The 25,918-nt window shown below is 39.5% G+C and overlaps 1 protein-coding gene across 2 annotated transcripts in view; it reads left to right on the forward strand.

The window, feature by feature from the left end:
* The window catches only part of Ube2r2 (ubiquitin conjugating enzyme E2 R2), a 60,359-nt gene that overhangs the window by 17,968 nt on the left and 16,473 nt on the right, over positions 1 to 25,918 (forward strand). For both annotated transcript variants that reach the window (XM_060378072.1, XM_021634452.2), the window contains exon 2: positions 21,118 to 21,204. In XM_060378072.1, the coding sequence (XP_060234055.1) occupies positions 21,118 to 21,204 (87 nt within the window). The remainder of the gene's footprint in view (positions 1 to 21,117; positions 21,205 to 25,918) is intronic.

Raw genomic sequence — 25,918 nt, forward strand, 5'->3', positions numbered from 1 at the left:
TTAATTGAGCAACTTAGGAGACTTATTTTTGACCAAGAATAGGAGAAATAGTAGGTAAAGAACTAGGTATGGATGACATTGCATGCCTATAATCCCAGCATCAGGAAGCTGATGCAGGAGGATTTTTGTAAGTTTGAGGCCTTTCTGGGCACATAATAAGTTTTAGGCCAGCCTGTGTTTTCAGAGCAATAGGGATGAAAGGAGAAGAAACTAAATGACTCACTTGATTATTTTTTTTCCTTCTTAAAACAAGTTTGGCCATAAAAAAAAATTTGGCCAAATTAGTGCCTCAGGAGTCAGAGGCAGGTATATCTCTGTGAGGTCAAGGCCAGCCTGATCTACAGAACAAGTTCTACCACAGCCAGGGTTACACAGAGAAACCTTGTCCAAAAAAACAAAAACAAAACAGAATTGTTTTTTAATTGTCTTAGTCAGGGTTCTGCTGCTGTGAAGAGACACCACGACCTCAGCAGCTCTTCTAAAGGAAGACATTTAATTGGGGCTGGCTCACAGTTCAGAGGTTCAATCCACTCTCATGATGGGACCAGGCAGATGTGCTGCTGAGAGGTGAATGAGATCCTGATTGGCAGGCAACAAGAAGTCAGACTGGGCCAGGTTTGAACATTTGAAATCCCAAAGCCCAGCAAGGTCATACCTCCTGACCCCAGTCAAGTATCACCACTCCCTAATGAGCAATCATTCAAATATTTGGGCTTGTGGAAGTCATTCCTATTTAAACTACCACATTTATTATTGTTGTTGTTGTTGTTGTTGTTATTATTATTATTATTATGTAAGTGTAGGTGCCCGTGGAGGGTAAGAGCCAGAGTTGCAGGGGATTGTGATAGGTGAAATAGGTGCTGGGAACAGAACTCAGGTTCCTTGCAAGACCCTTGGTGCTTTTAACTTTAAGCCATCATCTTTCTAGGCCTCTCTCACTTTTCCTCCTTCCTTCCTCTCTCCTTCCTTTTTCTTTTTTTCTTTCTTTCAGATAAGAGTATCACTATGTCACCCCTGCTGCCTGGAACTAGCTATAGATAGGTAGATATTGATCAGTCAGGCTGGCCTCAAACTCACTGAGATCTGCCTGTTTCTGTCTCCTGAGTTCTAGTCCTAAAGGTGTGCACCATCATGCTTAGCCCCCCCCCTTTTGTTTTAAATTAAAATTTTTTAGGTCAGTATACAGAGTAATGAGTTGAGTCATGGCAGTTTCATTCATATGTATATTATATTTTGTTCTTTTGTTTCCCTCCTCCACTGCTCTCCCTCGTGTCCCTTCCCACCCCCATTTGGTTTTTTTTCAGTCCTCCCTTCTTGCCTGTTATACATATTCCATTACCTTCTGTATTTTCCACCTCCCTTAAGACTTCTTCTCATTCCCCTAGATTTTTTAAAAAGTTAGATTTAGTGCATGTAGTTTCTTGAGTTTTTATGGGTTGATTAATTTTTAGAGTCTACAAACAACCTTAAGAAATGATAAAAGCCTCAAGAGTGCAGCTTAAAACTATTGATATTTATTTCTAGATTTCTAGTGCAGTTGGAGACTAAGCATTCTATATTTTATTGATTCTTTGAATCTTAATGTGCTAAAACTTTATTCTTAAGGTTAATTAATAGGATTAGGGGGTTATATGTTCAAGTATATAGCTATGAAAATATGTTTAATATTTTTTTAACTTGATTGTATGCATGCGTGTGCATGCGTACGTGCTGGAATGACTGGCTCTAGAGTGGTGTCGTGAGCCAGGTGTAGAGGTTTATCCTTATAATATCCTGGTGCTGAGGCAGGAGGGTTTGTAGTTCATGGTGAGCTTGAGCAACACGCTCTCCTCCAAATAAACCTCTCAGCAAAATTAATAGGAAAGCAGTATTATAGATGGGGTTTAAAATGCCTGGTGGTGGAGGTGCATGCCTTTAACTCAGCAAAGGCAGATGAATCTCTGGGAGTTCCAGGTCTACAGATTGAGTTCCAGGATAGCCAAGGCTACACAGAGAAATCCTTGGGGGAAAGGGAAATGGAAAGTGGGCATTGGAGCCCCTAAGTTTGTAGTCAGGACCTACATTGTAATGGTGGGTAAATGTTTTAATCCCTGCATGCCTTCATTTTCTATGTACAGTGGAGGTTGAAAGGTGCTATCTGTCTTGTCCTTGGGATGTTGTAAGAATTATCACATAGTATTTAGAATGTGTCTGTTGTTGATATAAGAAGCACGCGTGTTTGCTGCTTTTAGTGTTAATTACTGTTATGAGTGATACCTGCCCCCCCTTTTGTTTTTTTGAGACATGGTTTCTCTGTATATCCCTGGCTGTCATGGAACTCACTCTGTAGACCAGGTTGGGCCTTGAGCTCCCAGAGATCTATCTGCCTTTGCCTCCCTGAGTGCTGGGATTATAGGCATGGTCCTAGCTCCCTTCAAATTTTTAACTACTTTTTGTAGGGCTGGGGATGGAGCCCAGGGTCTCAGTAGGCAAGACTGCTACCACTGAGTTATGGTAAAAGTCCAGCCCCCAGAGAGCTTTTTAGAAAAAGATTTATTTTAGTGTGTGTAGATTGTGGAAGTCGGGAGTACAACTTGCAGAAGTTGGCTCTCCTTCCATGTTGTGCATGCCAGGAACTGAACTCATCAGGCTTGTACTTAGGAGTGCTAAGCCCCCTTGCAGCACAGAGTTCTGTTTTGTTTTTTAAAGATTTATTGACCAGGCATGATGGCACACATCTGTAATTCCAGTGCTGAGATTAAAAGCATGCACACCATGTTCAGCCCTCAAATCCCTTGTTGGATTTCAGTGTGCCACCACCACTTGGTTTTTTTTGTTTTTTCAAATATAAGTACATTTCAAAAATAAGTACATTTATTTTTTTGGCTATGTTTGGGGCATTGGTTGCATATAGGCCACAGGAGGTCTGTGGCAGTCAGGGAGTAACTTGCAGGAGTTGATTCTTTCCTTCTATTTGGTGGGTTCTCTTCACTCAGTTTGTCAGGACTGGTGGCAGTGCCCTCTGAGTCTTCTTACTGACCCTGATTTTAAACTGTATATAGTTGCCTGTGGTAGGAAATAAAATTTCTTCCACCTTTTCCTTTCTCTTTCTCTAACTGAATATATTAGCTTTATCGTAAAGACACATGCATGCATGCACTTGTGCTCACATGTGCACGAGGTAAAACTGCCATAATTACAGATAACCTGGGTGTTTGTAATAGCTTTTATTTCTGAGATTTTATTTTCTTTGCACTTAATTTTGTTTACTTACATTTCTGTGTGATTATCAGATTTTATAATTACATTTATCTTTATTAATAATTCTAAGAATTAGAGAAGACTTTCTTTGTGGCCACATTTTACCAGGTGATCTGACAGTTTTTATCTTCATAAGAAACATTTTCTATCAGTCACTGGTTGTGCTCACCTTTAATCTCAGGCTCAGGAGGCAGAGGCAGGTGGGTTTCTGAGTTTGAGGACAGCCAGGACTACACAGACAATCCTTGTCTTGAAAAACAAAACAAAAACTACTTTTTTATATTGATGGCTCAATAGGTAAAAGTGTTTGTCATCAAGCCTAAGGACCTGAATTTGAACCCAGAAACTCACACATTAAGAACCAAGCTGGGCGTAATAGCACACATCTTTAATCTCAGGGAGGCAGAGGCAGGTGGATCTCTGAGTTCAAGGCCAAGCCTGGTCTATAAAGCATGTCCAGACAACCAAGGCTACCCAGAGAAACCCTATCTTGAAAAACCAAAAAAAGAGAGAACTAAGTTCACTTTGTCCTTTTACATTTATGCATAGCATGTGTGTGTGTGGAGATCAGAGAACAACTTACAGGAATTGATTTTTCTTTCTACTGTATGGGTCTTTAGGATAGAACTTGGGTTGTGAGGCAGTGCAAGGGATCAAACCTAGGGATTCCGGAATTTAGATCAGCATTCCAGTAGAACCATCCCCCACTCTTTCTTTCTTTTTTTTTTTGTTTTTCAAAACAGGCTTCCTCCATGTAGCCCTGGCTATCTGGCTGTCCTGGGACTCATTCTGTAGACCAGGCCAGCCTCTGCCTCCTAAGTGCTGAGATTAAAGGCACGTTCCACCACTGCCTGTCATATATCCCCTTCTTGATTTGTCTTTATAGACACACTTTGGTATGGAATTTCTTTTATTTATTTATATATTTCGAGACAGAGTTTCACTGTGTAGCCTTGGCTGTCTGGATGTGCTTTGTAGATCAGGCTGGCCTTGAACTCATATCTACCCTCCTGCCTCTGCCTCCCTGATTACTGGGATTACAGGCGTGTTACTACCATGCCCGTTTTGGTCGGGATTTTCCAAGCCTTCAGAATAGAAAAAAAAAATCTGTTCTTTGAGAGCCAGTTAGTTTCTGGTGTATTTGTTATATCAACTCAGAAAGACTTAAGACAGTTTTCGCTTACAATATTTGTATTGTAAAATAAGCAGAAATAGACCATTCACAATGAAGCAAAGAGAAAAAGCAGTTTCAGGCAGAATAGACTGTAAAAACACATAATCTGGAAGAAACCGGTAAGGGAAGGGGAAGAGGTTACAGCATTTGCCTTGAGTTTGCTCCACAAAAATATATTAAAGCAAAATAAAAGATACATTTTTAAAATTTATTTTATGTAGTTGAGTGCCCTATCTGCATGTGTAACTGCAGCCAGAAAAGGGCATCAGATCACATTATAGATAGTTGTGAGCCACCATAATCGGTTGCCAGGAATTGACTCAGGACTTCTGGAAAAGCACATAGTGCTGCTCTTAACTACTGAACCATCTCTCCAGCCTCACGTTTTTACATGTTTATGAGGGTGCCTGGGAAGGCCAGAAGGTAGTTATGTCTCCTGGGGCTGCAGTTATAGGCAGTTATGAGTTGTTATGGGTACAAGGAACCAGACTTAGGTCTTCGGGAAGAGCAGTAAGTGCTCTTATCCACTAAATAATCTCTTCAGCTCCAATAAATGTTTTTTCAAAGAAACAGGAACTCACTCTGTACACTAGGCTGGGCTCAAATTTGAAGATCCACTTGGCCTTTGCCTCCCAAGTCCTGGGATTAAAGGTGTGCACTTGCCAGTAAGCTGTACTATTGGAATAATTATTGTAACAATTTAAAATTAATTAAAAAGGAAGTTATAGACAGTGAGATGGTTCAGTATGCGAATGTACTTGCTGTCTAATCTGACAGCCTGGGTTTGATTCCTAGAACCCATATGATGAAGTGAATTGACTCCCCAAACCCAGTAGAGAGAACTGACTCCTCAAATTGCCCTCTGACCTCCCAGGTGTGCTGTGGTGCTGACTTTCCCATACACACACACACACACACACACACACACACACACACACACAATAAATGTAAAAAAATTAAAGCAAGAAAACTTCTTTAGACTAAAGGACAATGTCTCAAATTTCAAAAGTACTCCAGTTGGAAGGAATAATCAGTGGAGTAGAGAGAGTGATCAAATACAAAAGAATAATTTTGTTTTTGACACATGAGTATTATATGAAATTTAAATTTTAGTGCCCATAAAAATTTTGCTAGAACTTTGCATTTGGGACAGTTTGTTTGTTTATTTATTTATTTCAAGCAAGGTTTCTGTGTAGCCTTGGCTGGCATAGACTTGCTTTGTAGACCAGGCTGGCCTCAAACTCACAGAGATTTGTCTGCCTCTGCCTTCCCGAGTGCAGGGATTACAGGTGTGTGCCACCGTGCCCAGTGAACTTTGCATTTATTAATGGTCCACAGGATATGTACAGTGTTCCATGGGACATGGTGTACTTCAAATCTTAGTGATGGAAACAGCTATAATAGCTCGCATGTCTCATCTGAGCACCTTAGAGGCAGAGGCAGGAGGATGGCCACAAATTTGAGGCCAGCTTGGTCTATGTAATGAGTTCTAGGCCCACTAGGCCTATGTAGTGAGAACCTTGTCTCAAAACAAAACAAAATAAAAAGACTTTGTATTGACTGGCATGCATATTTGCTGTACTCAGGCATATAAATATTTGTTTGTTGTAATTTCATAAGCTCATGCTTATAATCTTAACACTCAGGAAGTTGGAAGAGAACTGCCACAAGTGTGAGGCCAGCCCAGCTAGAGTGAGATCCTCTCTCAAACCAAAAAAGAGAGAAAAATGAAAAGATAAAAGTTGACTTCCAGTGGCAGACTTTCAGGCACAATGGAGAATTGTGTCATCAAATCAAGTTAACTGGCAAAGCATTGTCTGTGTTGTGCCATCACAATGTAAGAACATGAGAAGAGCAGACATTATTAATCACTCCTTACAGAAGTCTCAACTCAGGAAAATAGCAAAAAAAAAAAAAAAAAAACCTAGAAAATTGAATTGGAATATCATAAAAATTTCTTCATGAAATTAAAAATGAAAATGAAGGGCTGGAGAGATGGCTTAGAGGTCAAGAACACTGGCTGCTCTTGCAGAGGACCCGGGCTCAATTCCCAGCAGCTGTGTAGCAGCTCACAACTGTCTGTAACTCATATTCCAGGGAATCTGACACCCTCACAGAGACATACATTTAGGCAAAATACTGATGCCATAAAATAAAATGAAACTGCAACCATTCGGACAGGCATTTACCAGTGGTGAGGTAATTAGTGTTTAATTGCAACAGTAGGAAACACTGAGGAAATAAACTAGTTTAGGATGCTGAGCTTTTGGTGAGGGCAGTTGCCGAGCAAGTTGAGGATGTTGACATCAGTAGTCAAGAAATGAAAGTGATTTTCAGTAGTTCTCCTTGGTTCTTGATGAGTTGGCATGTTATATGTTATGATATTGCTTAATTGCTCCTTATTTGATAGTAAAGAGTTTGAAGCTACTGAAGGTTTAATTAGTTTCCATAGGGACTATAATGTAGCTCAGTTGGTTAGTGTTTGTCTACTATACACACAAAGCCCTGGGTTTGGTCCCCAGCACTGAATGAAATAACCAGGCATGGTTTCATGCATGCCCATAATCCCCATATTTCTGAGGTAGAGGCAAGGAGGATCAAGTTTAAGGCCTGGACAGCATGAGGCCAGATTTTAAAACTGAAACCAGAACAAAAAAATAATTTGTATGAATGCCAGGAAGAACCCTGGTCAAGGATTCAGTACAACACAAAAGTAGAAACTGCTAAGACCCATTATAATGATGTTAAAAATACATGTGGAACAGAAAAGGGCAAATTAACAAATTGGTGAACCTATGAAATGTTTCAAGTGGTTGTTATTCATTACCAGCTACTTTAAGAGTGGGGACTATATGAATCAGTTATATTTAATGGACCAGTAGTGATAAGAGGGGAATTTCATTTACTTTGTTATTTCCCAAAGAATATCCTGATGTCCCTGTACGAAGTTATTCAGAGGGATGACAATAATTGATACCATAGTTCAGGCATAGCCCAGATAGGCCTCAAATTCATGGTCATCTTGCTGTAACTGTCCAATTACAGGTATGAAACCACCATACCTATGTTAAAATATTTTGTGTGAGAGTCTGAACCTTGTGCATGCTTAGCAGGTGGTTGCATATGTGTGCCATGGTGGGCATGTGGCGTTCAGAGGACAAATTTCTTAGGTCCGTGCCTTCTACCTTGTTATCAGGGTCTCCTGTTTTTGCTGCTGCTCTGTATATAGCTAGCTGTAGTGCCTGTGGCAGCCAGAGGAAATCTTGAGTGCTGTGCCTCAGTTGCTGTCCACTTCTTTTATTTATTTTTTATTAGATATAAGAGAAGAGAAACAGAGTGGGCTAGTTCTCTTTCAGGAAATGAGGTTTGCTAGGATAAAGGGCCTCAAGGCCACTCTTGAGGCGTTAAGGTGGGAAAGAGCTAGAAAGAGGCATGTCTTTAATTCTAGCAGAGGAAGGTAGCCTGGTCTATATAGTGAGTTCCAGGACAGCCCCTGTCTTATAAAGACAAGGTATGATATGGTAAAATCGACAACATAGTATAAAGGGACAAAGAGGCTCCCCCCCCCCGCCCCCTCTTCAAGACAGGGTTTCTCTGTGTAGCTCTGGCTGTTATGGAATTCACTTGTAAACCAGGCTGGCCTGGAACTCACAGAGATAGCCTGTCTCTGCGTCTAGCTAGTGCTAGACCTTTAATTCCCGCTCTTAGGAGGCAGAGGCAGGCAGATCTTTGGAGTTCAAGGCCAACCTGGTCTACAGAGTAAGTTCCAGGACAGCCAGGGATACACAGAGAAACCCTGTCTTGAAAAACAAAAACAAAACGAAAATAAGCAAGCAAACAAAAAACCCAAAATAAGAAAATTGTCTTAATAGAGGTATAGCTCCTGTTCATTGTGTTAATAGCATTTACCCTGCCCTGCACCAAAACAGGCATAATGTTTTCTGTGTTGCATATATATATATATATATATATATATATATATAGAGAGAGAGAGAGAGAGAGAGAGGGAGAGTTTTACATAAATAATATGCAGACTCAGTTACTTAAATGTGACCCTGTATAAGTTTCTAGAACTTGGTATTTTCCTTCTAGTAAGATTTTGATGACAACTCAGGGTTGTTTTAGGAATTAAATGAGTTAACATATGTAAATAGCTTAGAGTGTCCAGCACATAGGAAATGCCAGGTGAATTATCACTGTTCACTTCTGTCATACGTATGCATTATTTCGAGTGGGAGTGGGTCGGCATGTGTCTCTGTGAGCAATGCTGCCTTGTGCATGCTTAACACAGAGCACCAGGGATTGAAATTGGGTTGCTCTCTACCTTATTCTTCTGAGACAGGGTCTTTCACTGAAACTTGAGTTGGCCATTTCAGCAAGGCTGGTTAGCTAGGAAGCCCTCCAGAATCAGCCTGGGTCTAGCTTATCCTCAAGCCCCTAAGCAGCATTATAGATGTATAGTGGTATACATCTATAATATACATGAGGATCTCCAGCATGAGGATCTCCAGCATTATAAGCAGCATTATAGATGTATACCACTATACATCTATAATGCTGCTTATAATGCTGGAGATCCTCATGTTTGTACAGTAAACATTTTACTATCTTCACATTCTCTACCATCATAATGTGGACAGCAACTTGGTGTGGTCTCACTACCACAGTTCTGTAAATGGGTGTGAGGAGTAGAAATTGAGGCTTGTAGGGAGTTTTAACAGGCTTGCCCAGAGTTCTAGAGCTTGCTAAGTTTTATGCCTTAACTATATTTTGCCCTACTCAAAGCATATACTTGGATGTTCAGCTGTGGAGATCTGTTAGACAATTGTGTGGTAAGAGGTCTGTAAAGAGCTTTGCTTTTGGGACTGGAGGGGTTTTATGTTGAAGGCCTTGTGTGTGCTACCCACTGATCTATGTAACTTTGCTCAGTATATGTCAGAAGAAAAATGAGAGTTGGGGTACATTGTAGTATCTGCTTGAAGAATGAGGTTAGAACTCAGTAATTAGGCTGTTCAAGATTACACCAAAGCTGAGGGTCTGGACTTTGAAAATGAAATCTGAATTGTCTGTCAAAATTAGTACACCGATGTAGATGTGTTTAAAGTTGGCAGTAAGGCAAGGAGAATTGCTACAGAGAGTGGTAACAAAAGTGTCATTGATTGCTTCATTTTTCAGTCCTATGCAGCCATTTGTCTGGAGGTGTGAACTGTTGGACTCATGGCTTAGATGCACTTTGCAGTACCAAGTGTCATTTATGTCCTGGTGGCTGACGACTTAACTGACCTGCTAGTCTGGATTCCTTAATTCTAGCTTTATCTTAATCTCTTAAAATTTGACCTCTCCTTCAGATCCTGTCAGTCCCGATTTTCACATAAGAGACACACCTACTGACAGTCTTGATTTCTCTTCTACATGAAGCCTCACCTGAAGGGAGTTCCAGCCCTAGATTCAGTCATGTCTTAGTACCTAAAAGAAGTTTTAAAATTATTGTTTCTATCATTGAGATCATAATCATACTTTTCAGTTCATAGTTCTCCCACCCCATTTCTGAGACACTAGAGAAAGAACCAATGCTCTGAATCTTGATCTCTTAAGCTATATCTTGTCTTATGATTCATTATTACTTTGGCTGTTGTAGGCCTTTTGTTTGTTGGTCCCCATGTATGTTTCTCCTGCTAATCTTTGGGTAAAAATTCCAATATATTATATTTCTTTTTTTTGGGGGGGGGGGGTCGAGACAGGATTTATCTGTCTTGGATGTCCTGGACTTGATTTGTAGAGTAGGCTGGCCTAGAACTCACATTGATCCTCCTGCCCCTGCCTCCCAGAGTGCTGGGAAAAAATGTGTGTGCCACTGTGCCTGGCTTGGCACTTTAATTCTTAAAGAACTAAACGCTTAAGATACAAGTTCAAAGAATGTTTTTGGGAACCATTTGAAGGTATCTAATGTTTCACTATTCTTCTGAATATTTTAGTGTATACGCTGCAAATAAGGGTATTCTGTACACTCAGAATTATTATCAACAATCAAGAAACTAAAGGGAAGCTTGCTGTGGTGATTCACACATGCTTGTAATGTCTCTACTTGGGAAGCTGAGGCAGGTGGGTTGTTGTGAGTTTGGTGTTAGCATGGGATACAAAGTAAGACTTCTGTCCTTCCTCTTCCCCAAAAGAGAAATTGAAGTTGAGACATAAATACCATTAATCCTCAGATCCCATTAAAATTTTACAGTTATCTTAAAGTAATGCTTAACAGGAAGAGAATCATCTTAGGTCTTTTTCTGCTTCTGGCTGTCCTGTCTCTAGACCTTTGAGCATGTTAACATTACTAGTTTTTGTCCTGGACTTTGGTGACCTTAATGTTTGGTCATTATAATTCACTCTCATTAGACTTTCAGTTAGAGTTTGTGGAATTACTTCATATTCCTTATATCCTTGAAGGTAGCACATCATTTGACATGTCTCACTTATGGTAATATCTACTTTGGTCATTGTAGATGTCTGCCATACTTTTTCACTTCAGTTTTCTGTAAAATTCATAATGTATAAAATTTTACTCCTACTCATCTTCCCTTTCACTCTTCCCTCTCCTCTTTCAGTCTCCTATCCGCCTCCCTCTTTTGAGACTGGGCTTCATGTAGCCCAGGCTAACCTCAAATGCTTATTCTTTCTGCTCCCTCTAACAAATGCTGGAATTCTTAGCACCACCACACATACCTGATTCAACTTTCTATTTTTTTAATTTTTGAGACATGGTTCTGTGCTGTGGAAATTGCTCGTAGCCCAGTCTGCCCTGAACTTGCCTCAGTCTTCGAAGTGCTGAGACTGTAGCACTTTTTATTTATTTATTATTTCTCTAGAATTTAATTTCCTGTTTTTATAAAGCTATTTTATGTATGAGTACTTTGCTGCATGTATGCACCATGTGTGTTGCCTGGTGTCTGCAGAGGCCAGAAAAAGATATTATATCCTTGGAACTGGAATTAAAAGGCAGTTGTAAGCTAGGTGCTAGAGACCAAACCTAGAGATCATTTGGAAAAAAACAGTAAGCGTTCTCAACAACCAATGAGCTGTCTCTCTCTAGTTTCTATTGCCTTTTTTTCAAGTAGGTTAGCAATTTTTTTTGAGACAGGGTCTCAAGTTGCTCAGGCTAGCTCACAGTAGTCTCATGTTGCTCAGGTAAAGCTCACAGTCCTGCCTCAGTCTCTCACTTATGAATAGTATTGAAATAGTATTGATTTGTCTGTTTTAGAGTGCTAGAGATTGTGCCCGGGGTTTTGGCCCATGTGCTTAGTCTTATCATTGCTTCATCTGTGATACAGTCTCTCTGTGTGGTGCCTCAGCTTCTGACTGCTGTGATTATAAAGAATTTTATAAAGAAATGCTGTAGTTTTTATTGCATGCATATTAAACTGGCATAAATGATTTTATTTTTTAGTTTATATATAACAGTATAATAGTAATAGCATATGACTTAAATTCAGAGTGTCATATTCTGGAATGCTGGTTATAAGATTTATGTTAGTTTCACCCTCCTGGGATGAGTGGAGTTAAAGAATTTACACAATATGTGAGATATTATTTCTGTCTTAGAGTTTCAGGAAATCCTTGTGATCTAAATCTGAACCCATCTTGAAGACAGTTTGCTGCCACCTGGTGGCAGTGGTCTATGTCAGTATAAAAATGTTAATAGGGACAAATAAAGCTGGCTAAGACTTCTAGGCATTGGCAGCAATTTTATGTGAGGTTTGTCGATGCCAGGTTCTTTGTCACAATCCTGGAGGATCGGGCCAAGAGACTACTGAGGCTGCAAAAGGCCTTTCTTTACCTCTTGCTTTCGAAGACAGATTTTTGTTTCCAGGCCTTGGCTTTGTGAGGATTGGAGTGAAGGTAGGTAGATGTATTAACTATTTAGTCAGCAGTTTTTTACTTTTTATTTAGAAGTTGGGAGGCCAGGGTCCTGGACAGATGCTCAGTGGTTAAGAGCGCTTGGCTCTTGCAGAGGACCTGGTCAATTCTTAGTACCACATGAAGGCTCACAACTATGTATCACTCTAGTTCCAGAGGATCTGATGCCCTTATTTGTCTTCTATACATATCAGGCATCAGGTTTGCATGTGGTGCACATATATATGCACTCAGGAAAAATGTTTGTATACATTAAATAAGATAAGTATTTTTAAAAAAATCTTTGAAAATGGCTTCTGAAAATACAGCTTAGTGTAGAGCACTTGCCCAACATGGATGAGGTCCTAGGGTCAATCTCCAATATCATACCCAAAATATTTTCTGAGCGTTTCCAAATTAACTCTACCCCAAGTTTTCACGTATACCAAATGTTAAAACTACAGACAGATTACAGGTGTGTGCCACTTCCACCAACTTGAGACATTTTAAAAATTGAAATATTTAGCTGAGCCTGAGGAACGCATGCCTGTACATCTAAATATTTCAGTTTTTAAAATGCTGTCTTCCAAGTTGGTGGTGGCACACACTTGTAATTTGTCTGTAGTTTCAGAATTTGAGTGTGGGGAGTGAGAGGATTAAGAGTTCAAGGCCAGTCATGGCTACATAGCAAATTAAAAAATTGGAGACTAACACAAATAGTAAATTATTAAAATTATTTAACTGGAACTAGAGAAGTGGCTCAGGGGTTAATTAAGATCATTAACTTCTCTTTCAGAAGACCTGGGTTCAGTTCACAGCATATGCATAGTAGCTCACACCATCTTTAACTCCATTCCTAGATCTTATTTCCCATCTTCTGGCCTCTGGCACTGCATGCATATGGAACATAGACATAAATGCAGAGAAAACACCCATACATGTAGAATAATTAACTTATGTCTTTGTTTGGTTTGTATTGCTTTAATCCAGTACCCTGAAAAAAAGCAGCTTGGGGGAAAGGGGTTTTTATTTCAGGTCATAATGCTAGTTTACAGTCTAGGACTGTACAGTCAAGGCAAAGCCTGAAGCAACTAGTCACCTCAAGGCTGAGAACAAGAATGCGTGTGTGCTTGCTCACTTCCTTATTTTCTTAGGTTCAGCTTGCTTTCTCCCTGGATTCAGTGCAGGATTCTTTTCCTAGAGAATGGCACCACTCACAGTGAGCTGTTTGCCCATATCAGTTACCTTAAGAAACTACCCTGTAGACATGTTTATAGGCCAACTCATTGTAGACAGTCTTTCTTTGAGACGGAGCCCAGCATATGTCAAGTTAACAGTTAAAGCTAACTGTCACAGGTGTGCGTAGTGCTAGTGTGTGTGTGTGTGTGTGTGTGTGTGTGTGAGAGAGAGAGAGAGAGAGAGAGAGACTGGGATTGAATTCTTGTGCATGCTAGGCAAATGTGCGAATGCTTCCAGCCTTTAAAAGGCATTAAATTTTTTATTTTACCTGTTTATGTGCATGTACCACATATGTGCAGGGTGTAAGGTGTAAGCCAGAACAGGGTATAAGGTGTCCTGGCACTTGAGTTACAGGTGATTCTGAACTACATGGATGTGGGTGCTAGGAACCAAATTTTCTGCCAGAGCAGTATATGTTCTTAACTGCAGAGCCATTCTTCCAGCACTTTTTTGTTTGTTTTGAGACAGGTTCCTGTAGGTTACCCAGGCTGTCCTTGAATTTCTTTCTTTCTTTCTTTCTTTCTTTCTTTCTTTCTTTCTTTCTTTCTTTCTTTCTTTCTTTCTTTCTTTCTTTCCTTCCTTCTTTCTTTCTTTCTTTCTTTCTTTCTCTTTTTCTTTCTTGCTTTCTTGCTTTCTTTCCTTTCTTTCTTTTTCTTTCTTTCATCATCATATATAGGGCATGCTTTGGTGGCATACACCTTTAATTCTGGGGAGGCAGAAGCAGAGGAAGAGGCAGGCAGATCTCTAAGTTTGAGGTTAGCCTGGTCTACAGAGCTAGTTCTAGGACAGCCAGGGCTACACAGAAAAGCACTGTCTTAAAATAAATACACACAAAAATTAGTATTTGTGGTTTTGTATATGCATACAGTGCAGGTGGCCATGAAGGCTAAATCCCCTGGAGCTGGGGTTACAGATAGTTTTCATCTTCCTGACAATGATAGAATCCCACTACAAGAGCAGCAGATGTTCTTTTTGGGTTTTAAGACAGGGTTATTCCCCAAGTAGCCCCGGCTATCCTGGAATTCTCTCTGTGGACCAGGCTGTCCTCAAACTCAGAGATCTGCTTGCCTCAGCCCCCTGAGTGCTAGGATATCCAGGCATGTGTACAGGCGTGTACACACTCAGCCTGTAGTACAAGTTCCCAGTAGCTTGGATTATAGGTATGCTAACCTGCTGTGTTTGGGTATTCAGTTTCTAATTAGAATCATCTTAAACTTTTATATTCTACTCCAGGACTATGCCAGATCAAATCTGCTTTTTTTACATTTTAGTTTATGGAAGTGTTTTTCCCATACCTCCTTCCTTCCCCAGGCCACTGCTTTGTAGCTCAGGCTAGCCTGAAACTTGTTATGTAGTCTAGTCTGGCCTTGACTCAAGGTTCACCTTCCTCAGCTTCCCTGAGGATGAGGATTACGGATGTGTTCCACTAAGCCTATCTGTCAGTTACTTCAAACAAACAAACAAACAAACAAACAAACAGATGCTACCAGACATAGTGTTTAATTTCAGTACTCTGAGGCAGAGGCAGGTGGATCTCTGAGTTCTAGGCCAGCCTGGTCTATGTAGAGACATCCTGCCTAAGAAAGGTTTTCTCTTTTAAAAATTTCATTTTTATATTGTGTGTATATACATGTGGGTCATGTTATACAAGTGTAGGTCAGAGAATAATTTGGGAGTCAGGGAATCAGGTCATCACACTTAGTGGCAGGGATCTTTTTCTACCAAGCAGACCATTGGCGGAGTGGGGGTTGAGGGATTAGGGGCTGGAGAGTTGGCACAGTAGTTAAGAGCAGCTTACCTAGAGGACTGACTCACTTGGTGTGTCACAGCATGAGTAACTCTAGTTCTAGGCTATCTGGTGCCCTCTTCTGACCTCTGTAGGCTCTAGTCATGAGTTTGAACAGACCAGGCAGAGTTAAGTGGATCTCATCCTGGTCCACATAGTGAGTTCCAGGTCAGCCAAGGCTACATAGTGAGACCCTGTCTTAAAAGAATGCTGATGCTTTCCCAAATTTCACACACTCAGGTATTGGTGGACAGTTCTGCTCATGTTTACTTTAGAATGTTTGCCTTGCCTGATTACAGACTGTTAAGAATATCCTGGCAGCTGGCCTTGGTGGCTCATGCCTGTAGTCCAAGGACTCTGAGAGGCAGAGGCAGGCAGATCTCTGTGAGTTTGAGGCCAGCTTGATCTACAAAGCAAGTCCATGACAGCCAAGAATACACATAGAAACCCTGTCTGAAAAAACCAAACCAAAACAACAACAACAAAAAAACCTTTCTCCCCAGTACCATGGCTTTGTTTTTGTTTGCTATTTTGAGCTAGGTTCTCACTCTGTTCTAGAATTTTCTGTGTAGTTCAGGTTGGCCTCAGACTTAGGGTAGTTTTACTTCCTTGTGCCCTGTTACACAAGTGCTGTGATTATAGGTGTAATTTACCCTGTACTGACAGATTAAGTCTTCTGTTCGAGGTTCAGGAGTATTAAAATGGATTCAAAACATTGCAAAAAACTATGATAGAGTCTTTGGTACCAGTATCTTCCTTTCTTACATCTTTATTTTTGAGATTACCCTGGAGCTATGATTTTGTTTCCTCAAGTAGCTGATATTGAGACTGCTTTTCAGTTACTCTGCTTAATGATTTTGGATTCAAATAAGACACCATTTGGTTGTCTAAATCTTGTCTTAATGTTTAGCCTATAATCTTTGTAAGTTACTTATTTTTGTGTTGTATCTTAGAAAAGCACATTCCCAGTCATCCTGTTAAAATTCTTATGGAAACAGTATTTTCCCTGGTAGGTCAGTAATACATGCGCCTTTTCCCTCTGACATCTTTTGGTGTATGACTGAATTGTATTACCTTCCTCTTTTGTTTGATAGCTAAAAGTTATTTCCCCTGCCTGTCCATTATGTAGCCCTGTGTGACTTGGAAGTCACTATATAGAATGCCTTGGCTTTGAAATTGGGGGAATCCTTCTGTCTCTGATTCTAGAGTGTTGGGATTATAGGCATATACCACTATGCCCATCTATTTCCCTAGCCTTTTGCAGTGCTGAGGTTAGAACACAGGACCTTTGTGCATGATAGAGTCATGACCATCTCTTTTCTTGACATCGGTTATTAGGTTACAAATGGCATGTACCTTTGGGAAGAATGACAGTTTCACATGTAGTGGGAAGGCCTATATTCTGTTCTATACCCTTGTTCTCTACAGCTCTAGTTAAAAACATTGGCGGTGGCAGTCTTTTCATTTGTTCATTCTTGAATTTACATGTATTTGAAATCAGAATACACAAATCTACATAACATCAGGTTTCCAGCCTTTGCTTGTTTTGCATGTCTGATACAGGATTTGCTTTTTGTAGATGGTGTGGTAAAGCAGAAAGAGAGAGAGGGAGGAACATGAACTACCTTGTCACATTTAACAAGCTATTATTTCAATAATTTGACAATGTTAGGCAACAGGGTCTAACTTAATCCTCTGCCAGTTTAATGAGACTCTGTTTTCTGTGTCTTAGAAACTGCCACTTGGCTGAAGTATGGCATATTTGAGCTTTGTTACTATTTGAATGTAATTTATGGATTGGTAAAAAAGGATTGTGAAACTTTTGCTGTATTGTTTCTTACTTGAATGACTATTCTATACTTCAGTCTATGCTAACTGTTCTTGTTTGGTATGATAATTTGTCAAGAGTTAGAGATTTCTTCCTTTTTCTCTTGCCACTGTAGTTCTTTTCGAGTTAATCTAATTCTTTTTAGTTGCCATTCATAACTCCTGCCTCAGAGTCTGTAACATCTACAGTGTGTAATGCTAGTTAGGGGTGCAGAGGACAGTGTCGATCACCACTACTCATTCTTTTCTTCCTGTGGTAAAGTTGACACTTGATGTGGATTTCTTTCTGCCTGGTTCAATTTGTGCTGTTATTATTATTTCCCACCGGCATGCATGAGAAATATTATTCAACTTAAAAAAAATGTAACACACTAAGAGGCTCTTCCCATGTATACTTTTCAAATTGTCAGTGCGTGCACAGGCTGGTGCACTGTATTTCTCCACTGTGTCTCATTCATTCATATTCTTTGCTATATGTGGTTTTGTAGTTATGTCTTATAAAAATAATCATTTCCTGTAGTGTTTTTTGTTTCTTTTGTTAGGGTCTCTTTTGTTATGTAGCCCAGAGTGGCCTTGACTTTGGCAATCCCCCTGCCTCAGTCTCCCAATTGTTGAGATTTAAGTATGCAGTACTGTGCCGAGTTTGTTTTTTAGGCAGGATGTTGTTTTATATCTTAGGCTCTGAACTCTCCATTCTTCTTTTCCACCTCCAAAATACTTGTGGTGGAGGCATGTGCCAGTACAGTCATCTGTTTCATAGTCTGTAAATATTTTGCTTCTGTTTTTATTTTAAATATCTTATTCTTTATGATACTGTTATAAATGGATTTTGTTTTTCTCAATTTCCCTTTTAGGTACTTTGTTAGATACTAGAATTTTGCTTGGCCTTTTTGGTATCAATTTTATGTCTAGCCACTCAGCTGAATTATTTTGGTCAAATGTATGTATGATCATATGTCTGTGATCTTAAACTTACATCCTTGACAGACCTGTTGCTTGCCTGAATGCTTTCTTCTGACTAGACTGAGTTGAGCCATAAAGCATATTCTTTCCTAAGGCCCATCATTTTTGTAAATAGCCTCTGAAAATGATGCAAGCTTTTGGTCTTTTTATTTAATTTTCTCTTTTAGACAGTGTCTTGCTATGTAGCTGTTGTCAGTCTAGAGTTTGTCAGTCCTTCTCTCTTAGCCCCCTGAGTATTACAGATCTATGTGCTACCTTGTCTGGCTTTGATTACATTTTTTAGAATGGTGAAGTAGTCCATAGAATGGTGAAGTAGTCCATTTTTATAAATTCTTTTGTTACTTTTATGATAGAGCTCCTAAGGTCCTTATTTTGGATTTTTTTTAAAGAACCTTTTTTAAAAGATTTATTATATATACACTGTTCTGTCTGCATGTACACCTGCACACCAGATTATGGATAGTTGTGAGCCACTATGTGGTTTCTGGGAATTGAACTCAGGACCTTTGGAAGAGCAGCCAGTGCTCTTAACCTCTGAGCCATCTTTCCAGCCCCTTATTTTGGATTTTTAAAGAAGATTTATTTTACGTGTATGAATGTTTTGTCTGCATGTTATGTCTGTGCATAACATACACGCAGGGAGGAAGTCAGGAGAGTCAGAGCTCCTGGAGTTGGGAGTTACAGATGGTTGTGAGCCTACATGTGCATCCTGGGAACTGAACCTGGGTCTTCTGCAAAAGCAGTCGGTGTTCCTAACCACTGAGCCATCTTTTCAGCCCCTCACCCTTTAAAATGATTGATTGGTTGATTGATTGGATTTATACAGTATTCTGCTTGCATGTGAGTCAGCAGGCCACAAGAGGGCACCAGATCTTACTGTAGATGGTTGTGAGCCACCATGTGGTTGCTGGGGATTAAATTCAGAACCTTTGGAAGAACAGCCAGTGCTCTTAATTTCCAGCCCCCAGTATCTTTTATATTTCTTAATATTCTAAATATGAGATCTTGCCAGGAACATATATTGTAAAGTATTTATCATATCAAAACAGCAAGGAATAGCCTAATTGTCCCAAGGTAAGAAAATGACTTTTGAAAGAAGTGAAGTCATTTGTGCTGGTACGGACCCATAATCCTACTTAGTACATGGGTGGTCAGGAGGACTACAAGTTTGGGACTAGATTCAGCCACATAACTACAGCCTGTGTTCAAAAAAGGGTTCATTTGTATATGTATATAATCAAATATAATAACCACACTTAGAGAGTATCTTTTTATGTTGTACATGGGCTGCTCCATGAACTGCGTGTCTTCCTTGGGTACGGTCCACATTAATCTCTGCACCATTCCAATTTTAATATATGTGCTACCAAAACAAGTACTTATTTTTCTGGTAGTGTCTAATGTAGTGTCAGGCTGGCTTCAAATTTATGCAGCTGAAAGTGACCTTGAACTCTAGGTCTTCCTACCTCTATCTCCTGAAGGCTGGCATGTATTTGAGACAATCTTATGTGGTCCAGGTTGGCCCAGCATAAGAATATTTTCTAATCTGGGCATGGTGGGCTGTAATCCCAGCAGTTAGGGAGGCAGAAACAGGTGGATCACTCAGAGTTCAAGGCCAGCTTGGTTTACAAAGCAAGTTCTAGGGTAGCCAAGGCTACACAGAGAAACCCTGTCTCCAAAAACCGAAACAACAACAAAAATAATAAACATTCAGTATGTTTTGGGGTATTACATTTTCCTTTTAATTTTTTTGTGAATATAAATGCATTTTACTGTGACATTTTCATATACATACATTATAATAACTTGTTCATCTTTGCCCCTCTACTGTTCCCATATCAAGTTTCTCTTTTTTTGTCAGTGTTTTTTTTTTTTTTTAAAGATTTGTTTATTTATTATATATACACAAGATCTCATTATGCACCAGATCTCCTTATAGGTGGCTGTGAGCTACCATGTGGTTGCTGGGGATCGAACTCAGGACCTTTGGAAGAACAGCCAGTGTTCTTAACCTCTGAGCCATCTCTCCAGCCCTTTTGTCAGTGTTAAGAAATGAATTTAGGGCCTCATACATGCTAGGGAGATATGTACCACTGAGCTACATTCCTAGTCTGCTATCAAGTTAAAAAAAAAAAATCTTATTAGAGTAGCCAGGGAGTTGGCTTAGTAGTTAAGAGCACTTGTTGCTCTTGCAGAGGACCCAGGTTTGATTCCCAGTTTCCATGAAGGTGGCTTACAGCCATCTATTCAGAGGCTCGCACCCCCTCTTGGGACCTCCGCAGTTACCAGGTGCAAACAGTGCACATACATACATACACAGAAAACATTCAGTACAGATAAAAGAAACTTACTTAAAAATAAATTTTAAAAACTTTGTTTACTGTTGGGAAAATGTGTGAGACTTGGGAATTAAGCTCAAGCCCCTAGGCTTGGTGGCAAGTGCTTTTTTAAAAGTGGTGGGGTGGTGGTGGGGGGAGGGGAGCATTTGTATAAGAACCACTGAAAGGAAACTATATCAAAATGTCAGCATTGTTGTTTCTGAGTGAAGAGAATGTTTTCATGATGTCAGTAAAAAGAAAAAATGTCTTTGTTTTGTATTCTTTACTAGAAAACCATATTAATAGTTCGTTTTGTTTGCTATAAAAACAATGGTAGCAGAGGAGGAGGGCTGGTTTAGTAGTAGGGCGCACATCTGCATGCAGTGGTCTTGGTTTGACTCTTTGCATGGAAACAGGACCTTCAATAGTGGGTATATTTTATCTTTCATTCTTCTCAGTTGAATTTTTATTCATAAAAATGATAACTGTTAATTTGGGTAATTTAACAGAGATCAATATTTGACGAAATGCTAAAATAGTATGCAAATAACCCTGACACTATAAATAACTTATTCTCTGTAGTCTGCTTTTTAGAAAGAAACTTTGCTTATTTGGGATATAATAGGGTGAATTATTAGGCAAATGAATAACTCATTTATTAGCATATCTTTTTTTCTTTTCAGGCACATATTAAATTTCCTATTGACTACCCATATTCACCACCTACCTTCAGATTCTTGACCAAAATGTGGCACCCCAACATTTATGAGGTAAGAGACATTCATAACATTCTTTGGTTTTTATTTTTCAGATTACTTCTTTAGAGACTAGGATTTTACCAGTCAAGGCTCCGAGTTTGATTATCAGCACCACACATGAAAAAAAAAGTAGTTTGGGTTGGAGGGTGTAAGCATGCACAAGGATCTGGATTCAGTCACAACACCAACACCTCCATCCACCTATAAAATACTTGGTGTTTCTCAGTAAATTGTGTTTCGTGGTAACTACAAAGAAATGTTCACATTTTTCACTTTTATAGTCAGTGGTTTAATTATTTAAAATCAAGGGTAGTCTCGTAATTATATTCGAGTTAAAGATGGAAGCAGTAAGCCTTTGCGTCTCATTATCATGCACATGTAATAACATTTGCATTTTAAAAGTTTAGTAAAGTCATAGAAATTTATTTGTGTACCTATCTTCTAACTTCGTAGCTATGGTCAGGGACTCAGCTTTTTGGGGGTATTTATCCTACTACATTTGGACTGGCTCCTTTCAAGAGTTTCTGCTGAGCATTTGAGAACCTCTTTTGGAGTAAGTCCAAGGTGAGGTTCTTCTGTTGGGCAAGCCTGTGCCTCAAGGGAGCATTTCTAGTAGAACTGTTGGCTAAACATGAAACATACTCAACTGCGGGCTAAAGCATGACAGTGCTGGAGCAGTGCGTTGGCCTAGCAGAGCGCCTTTTTATTTTCACAGTTTGCCCTGCCTGTGGGCATCTTTATTCCTTTTTATTCATGTTTGTGTGAGAGCAGCTCTCACAGCGTATTCGATGTCTTCCGACTTGTAGTCCTTGGAGCCTCCCAGGTAGGGTTCCAGACATGCATGCACAGTTTTTATTTTTTATTTTTTCCAGATAGAACAAACATGATGAAAAGGTGATATGGGTTTCCTCTCCAGAAATAGCCTCCTGCAATAATTAAGATAATCATAACATTACAGAAACAGTAATGGGGCCGCTAAGGTGGCTCAGTGAGTAAAAGTGCTGCCACCAAGCCTGATCGCCAGTTTAATTACTCCGGAGCCCACATGGCAGAAGGGGAGAACTTACTTTTCATAGCTGTCCTCTGATACACACCATGGCACCTCAATATCCCCCTGCCCCACACGCACACCAGCAAATATACACGTGAAAAACCAAAACATAGAGTCAGGATTGCGGCACGTGCTTTTAATCCCAGGCAGAGCCAGGTGCATCTCTGAGTTTGGGGCTAGCCTGATCTATAAAGACAGTTCCAGGACAGCCAGGGCTACACAGAAAGAAAAACCTTGATTTTAGAATAAAATAAAATAAAATAAAATAAATTAAACTTTGATTATAGTTTGTAAATATCGTTAATGGTCCAGAAGGATATAAACTTTACTGTAATACTAATTATTTTAAAAATAGCATGTTTTTAAAATTAATAAAGATGGAGAAACTTACAGAATAAAAGTAAATTTAATTGGAGCTGTAGAGATGACTCGGCAGTTGAGAGTGCTTTTGAAGAGGACCCAGGTTGAGTCCCTGTCATTCTCACTGTATCTACGGCTCCAGGGATCTTACAGATCCAGCCTCTGCAGACATCTCCATTCTCATGCATATACCCTATCCCTACATACCCAGAATTAAAAGTAAATCTCTAAATAAAAAGTGAAAACATCTTTAAATAAAAAATTAATTTATTTGCCATCAGTGATGATACTGCACAGTACTATTAAAAAGTATAGTTTGTAGCAGAGTACAGTGGTGCACACCAATATCCCAGCACTTGGGAGGCAGGTGGATCTCTGCCAGCCTGGTCTACATAGAGAGTTCTAGGCTAGATAGGGCTAGATAGTGAGACCATGTCTTGTTTTGTTTTGTTTGTTTTTTAAGATTTATTTATTATGTATACAGTGTTCTGTCTGCATGTACACCTGCAGGCCAGAAGGCAGCACCGGATCTCATTATAGATGGTTGTGAGCCACTATGTGCTTGCTGGGAATTGAACTCAGGACAATTGGAAGAGTAGCCAGTGCTCTTAACTTCTCTCCAGCCTGACACTGTCCTTTTAATAAATATCCTGGTTATGTGTTCCAGTGTATTCAGAAGTGCACAACTGGAATCCTATTGGATTCATAAACACTATTGTGTTCCTATAAGTGATTACAAACCTTACAGATAGGATGACTCAAGTAATACATTACTGTTCATTACCTTCCCCCAGCCCTTGAATTTATAGAGTCTGGTGTCATGGCGTATGCCTATAGTCTAGCCACAGAGAGGCTGAGCCCAGGAACTAAAGGCCAGCTTAGGCAAAAACAAACTAGGCACTTAGTGTGTTGATAGCACTTATATATAATTTGGCAGGATATATTTGGATCTTGGAACTGGCAAAATAATTTTTGTTTACTTTTCCATTCCTCTACTTTTCTCACTGCTCCCCCGCCCTGTTGTCCCGCCTGCTTACAATGCTGGAGTTGCCAGGGTTGGATTTGAACCTCGTCTTGTTTGCTGGGTGTGGCACATGGTAGCCAGCCTATGTTTTCTATGTGGATCCTAAGGCCATTGTTTGGTAGTGAAATGAACAGCAGCACAGTTTAGAGAGTAAAACAGACAGAAGCATATTTCTACCTCATTTCTTCTGATTGTTTACGTTCATTTAATTGGTCATTTAATTTTCTTCTGTATAGTAGATAGAATTATCTACTATCTTATAGAACTTAATTTCTCTAAATATTAAGTTTAATGATTTATTCTAATTAGGAATCAACTGACAAAGCTAAAGATAATACATTAGGATTTATTCCACGGAGTATACTATTGCATCCTTCCTTATGATTTTCAAACTAGAGATTATTTGATATCTTATTGTTATTAAACTCACAAAAATTTAAATAGCAAAAATTTAAAATTGTAAGCTTTAATGTTATTGTTTATATGCTTTGTTTTCATTGACCAAATGTTTTAGGCACAATAAAAATTTAGATACTTTTTTTTAGATTTATTTATTTATTATGTATACAGTGTTCTCTCTGCATGTACACACCTGCAAGCCAGAAGAGGGAACCAGATCTCATAACTGGTTGTGAGCCACCATATCGTTGCTGGGAATTGAACTCAGGACCTCCGGAAGAACAGACAATGTTCTTAACTTCTAAACCATCTCTCCAGCCCTAGATACCTTTTTACAATAACTTTTTTTGGGAACCTTAGATTTTAAAAAAAGTTGCATGAGACTAGAGAGATAGTTTAGTGGTTAAGAGCACTTGTTGCTCTTGCAGAGGATCCAGGTTTAGTTTCTAGTATTTATATGATGACTCACAGCCATCCACAATCCAATTTTAGGGGATCCAGTAGCCTCTTCTAGACATCAGGCACACATGTGGTAGACAGACATATATGAAGGTGCAGCACTTAGAGGCATAAAGTAAAATGTAAAGACTAAAGAAAGGTTACAAAATACTCATACTTTGGCTATTTTTGTTGTTGTTTTGCTTTGTTTTGTTTCTTCAAGACAGGATTTCTCTGTGTAGCCTTGGCGTCCTGAGCTCTTGATTCTCCTGCTTAGTCTTCCACAGTGGTGGGGTTTAAAGGTGTGCATTACCACTCCTCATTCTCATGCATTCCTTTTGTTTGGTTATTTTGGTTTGGGGAGAGTAGGATTGAGATAGGGTCTCAGTAGCCCTGGTCTGAACTCACTATAATCCTGTGGCCTCTGCCTGTGTCTGCTTTCCAGATCCTGAGACTTTATAGGTGACAGCTACTGCACTCAGCTTTTGGTCTTTGTCTTTTATGTTTATGGATGTTTGCCTGTGTGGATGTCAGTGAACCACATATGTGCAGTGCCTGTAGAGGCCAGAGAAAGGGGTGTCAGGCCCCTTGGAACTGGGTTCACGTGTGGCTGTAAGCTCCCATGTATGTGCTGATAAATTGAACCAGGGTCCCCTGGAAGACCAGCCAGTGCTTAATTGCTGAGCCATCTCTATAGTCTCTGATTCTTTGGTTTTTGAGACTAGCCGTTAAAAGCACTCACTACAGAAACCTCAATGTTGTTTTCAAAGTTATTATCCTGCTTCAACCTGTACATTTCCATATACACACATACATACATACATGCATAGTTACATACAAGGTAGCTTCCATTTTAGGGTAGACCTGCTTTTCAGCATCCATAGTGTTTGGATTATATTTGTGTGCCACATTCCTACCCCTTTTTTATCTTCTTACATTCATTCATTCACCCAACTTTTGGTTTTGTTGAGATAGGGCTTCTCTGTGTAGCCTTGGCTGCACTAGAACTGACTCTATAACCAGGCTAACTTCTAATTTACTGAGGTCTGCTTGCTTCCGACTTCTGAGTGCTGAGATTAAAGGTGTCTGCCATCTTGGCTTGCTCAGAAATATGTTTGTTGTTTTTATTAAAAGGGACATAAATATAATAGTTTAAAAAGTATTCTTCAAATACACAAACATTTATTTATTTATTTATTTATCTATTTATCTATTTATCTATCTATCTATCTATCTATCTATTTATTTATTTATTATGTGTGCAATATCTGTATGTATGCTTTCACATCAGAAGAGGGCGCCAGATCTCATTATAGATAGTTGTGAGCCACCATGTGGTTGCTGGGAATTGAACTCAGGACCTCTGGAAGAGCAGCCAGTGCTCTTAACCTCTGAGCCATCTCTCCAGCCCCCACATAAACTTTTTTAATGTTTTTATTTATTTATTATTTTTT

Source organism: Meriones unguiculatus, chromosome 1 (genome assembly GCF_030254825.1).
Source record: "Meriones unguiculatus strain TT.TT164.6M chromosome 1, Bangor_MerUng_6.1, whole genome shotgun sequence".
Taxonomy (NCBI): Eukaryota; Metazoa; Chordata; class Mammalia; order Rodentia; family Muridae; genus Meriones; species Meriones unguiculatus.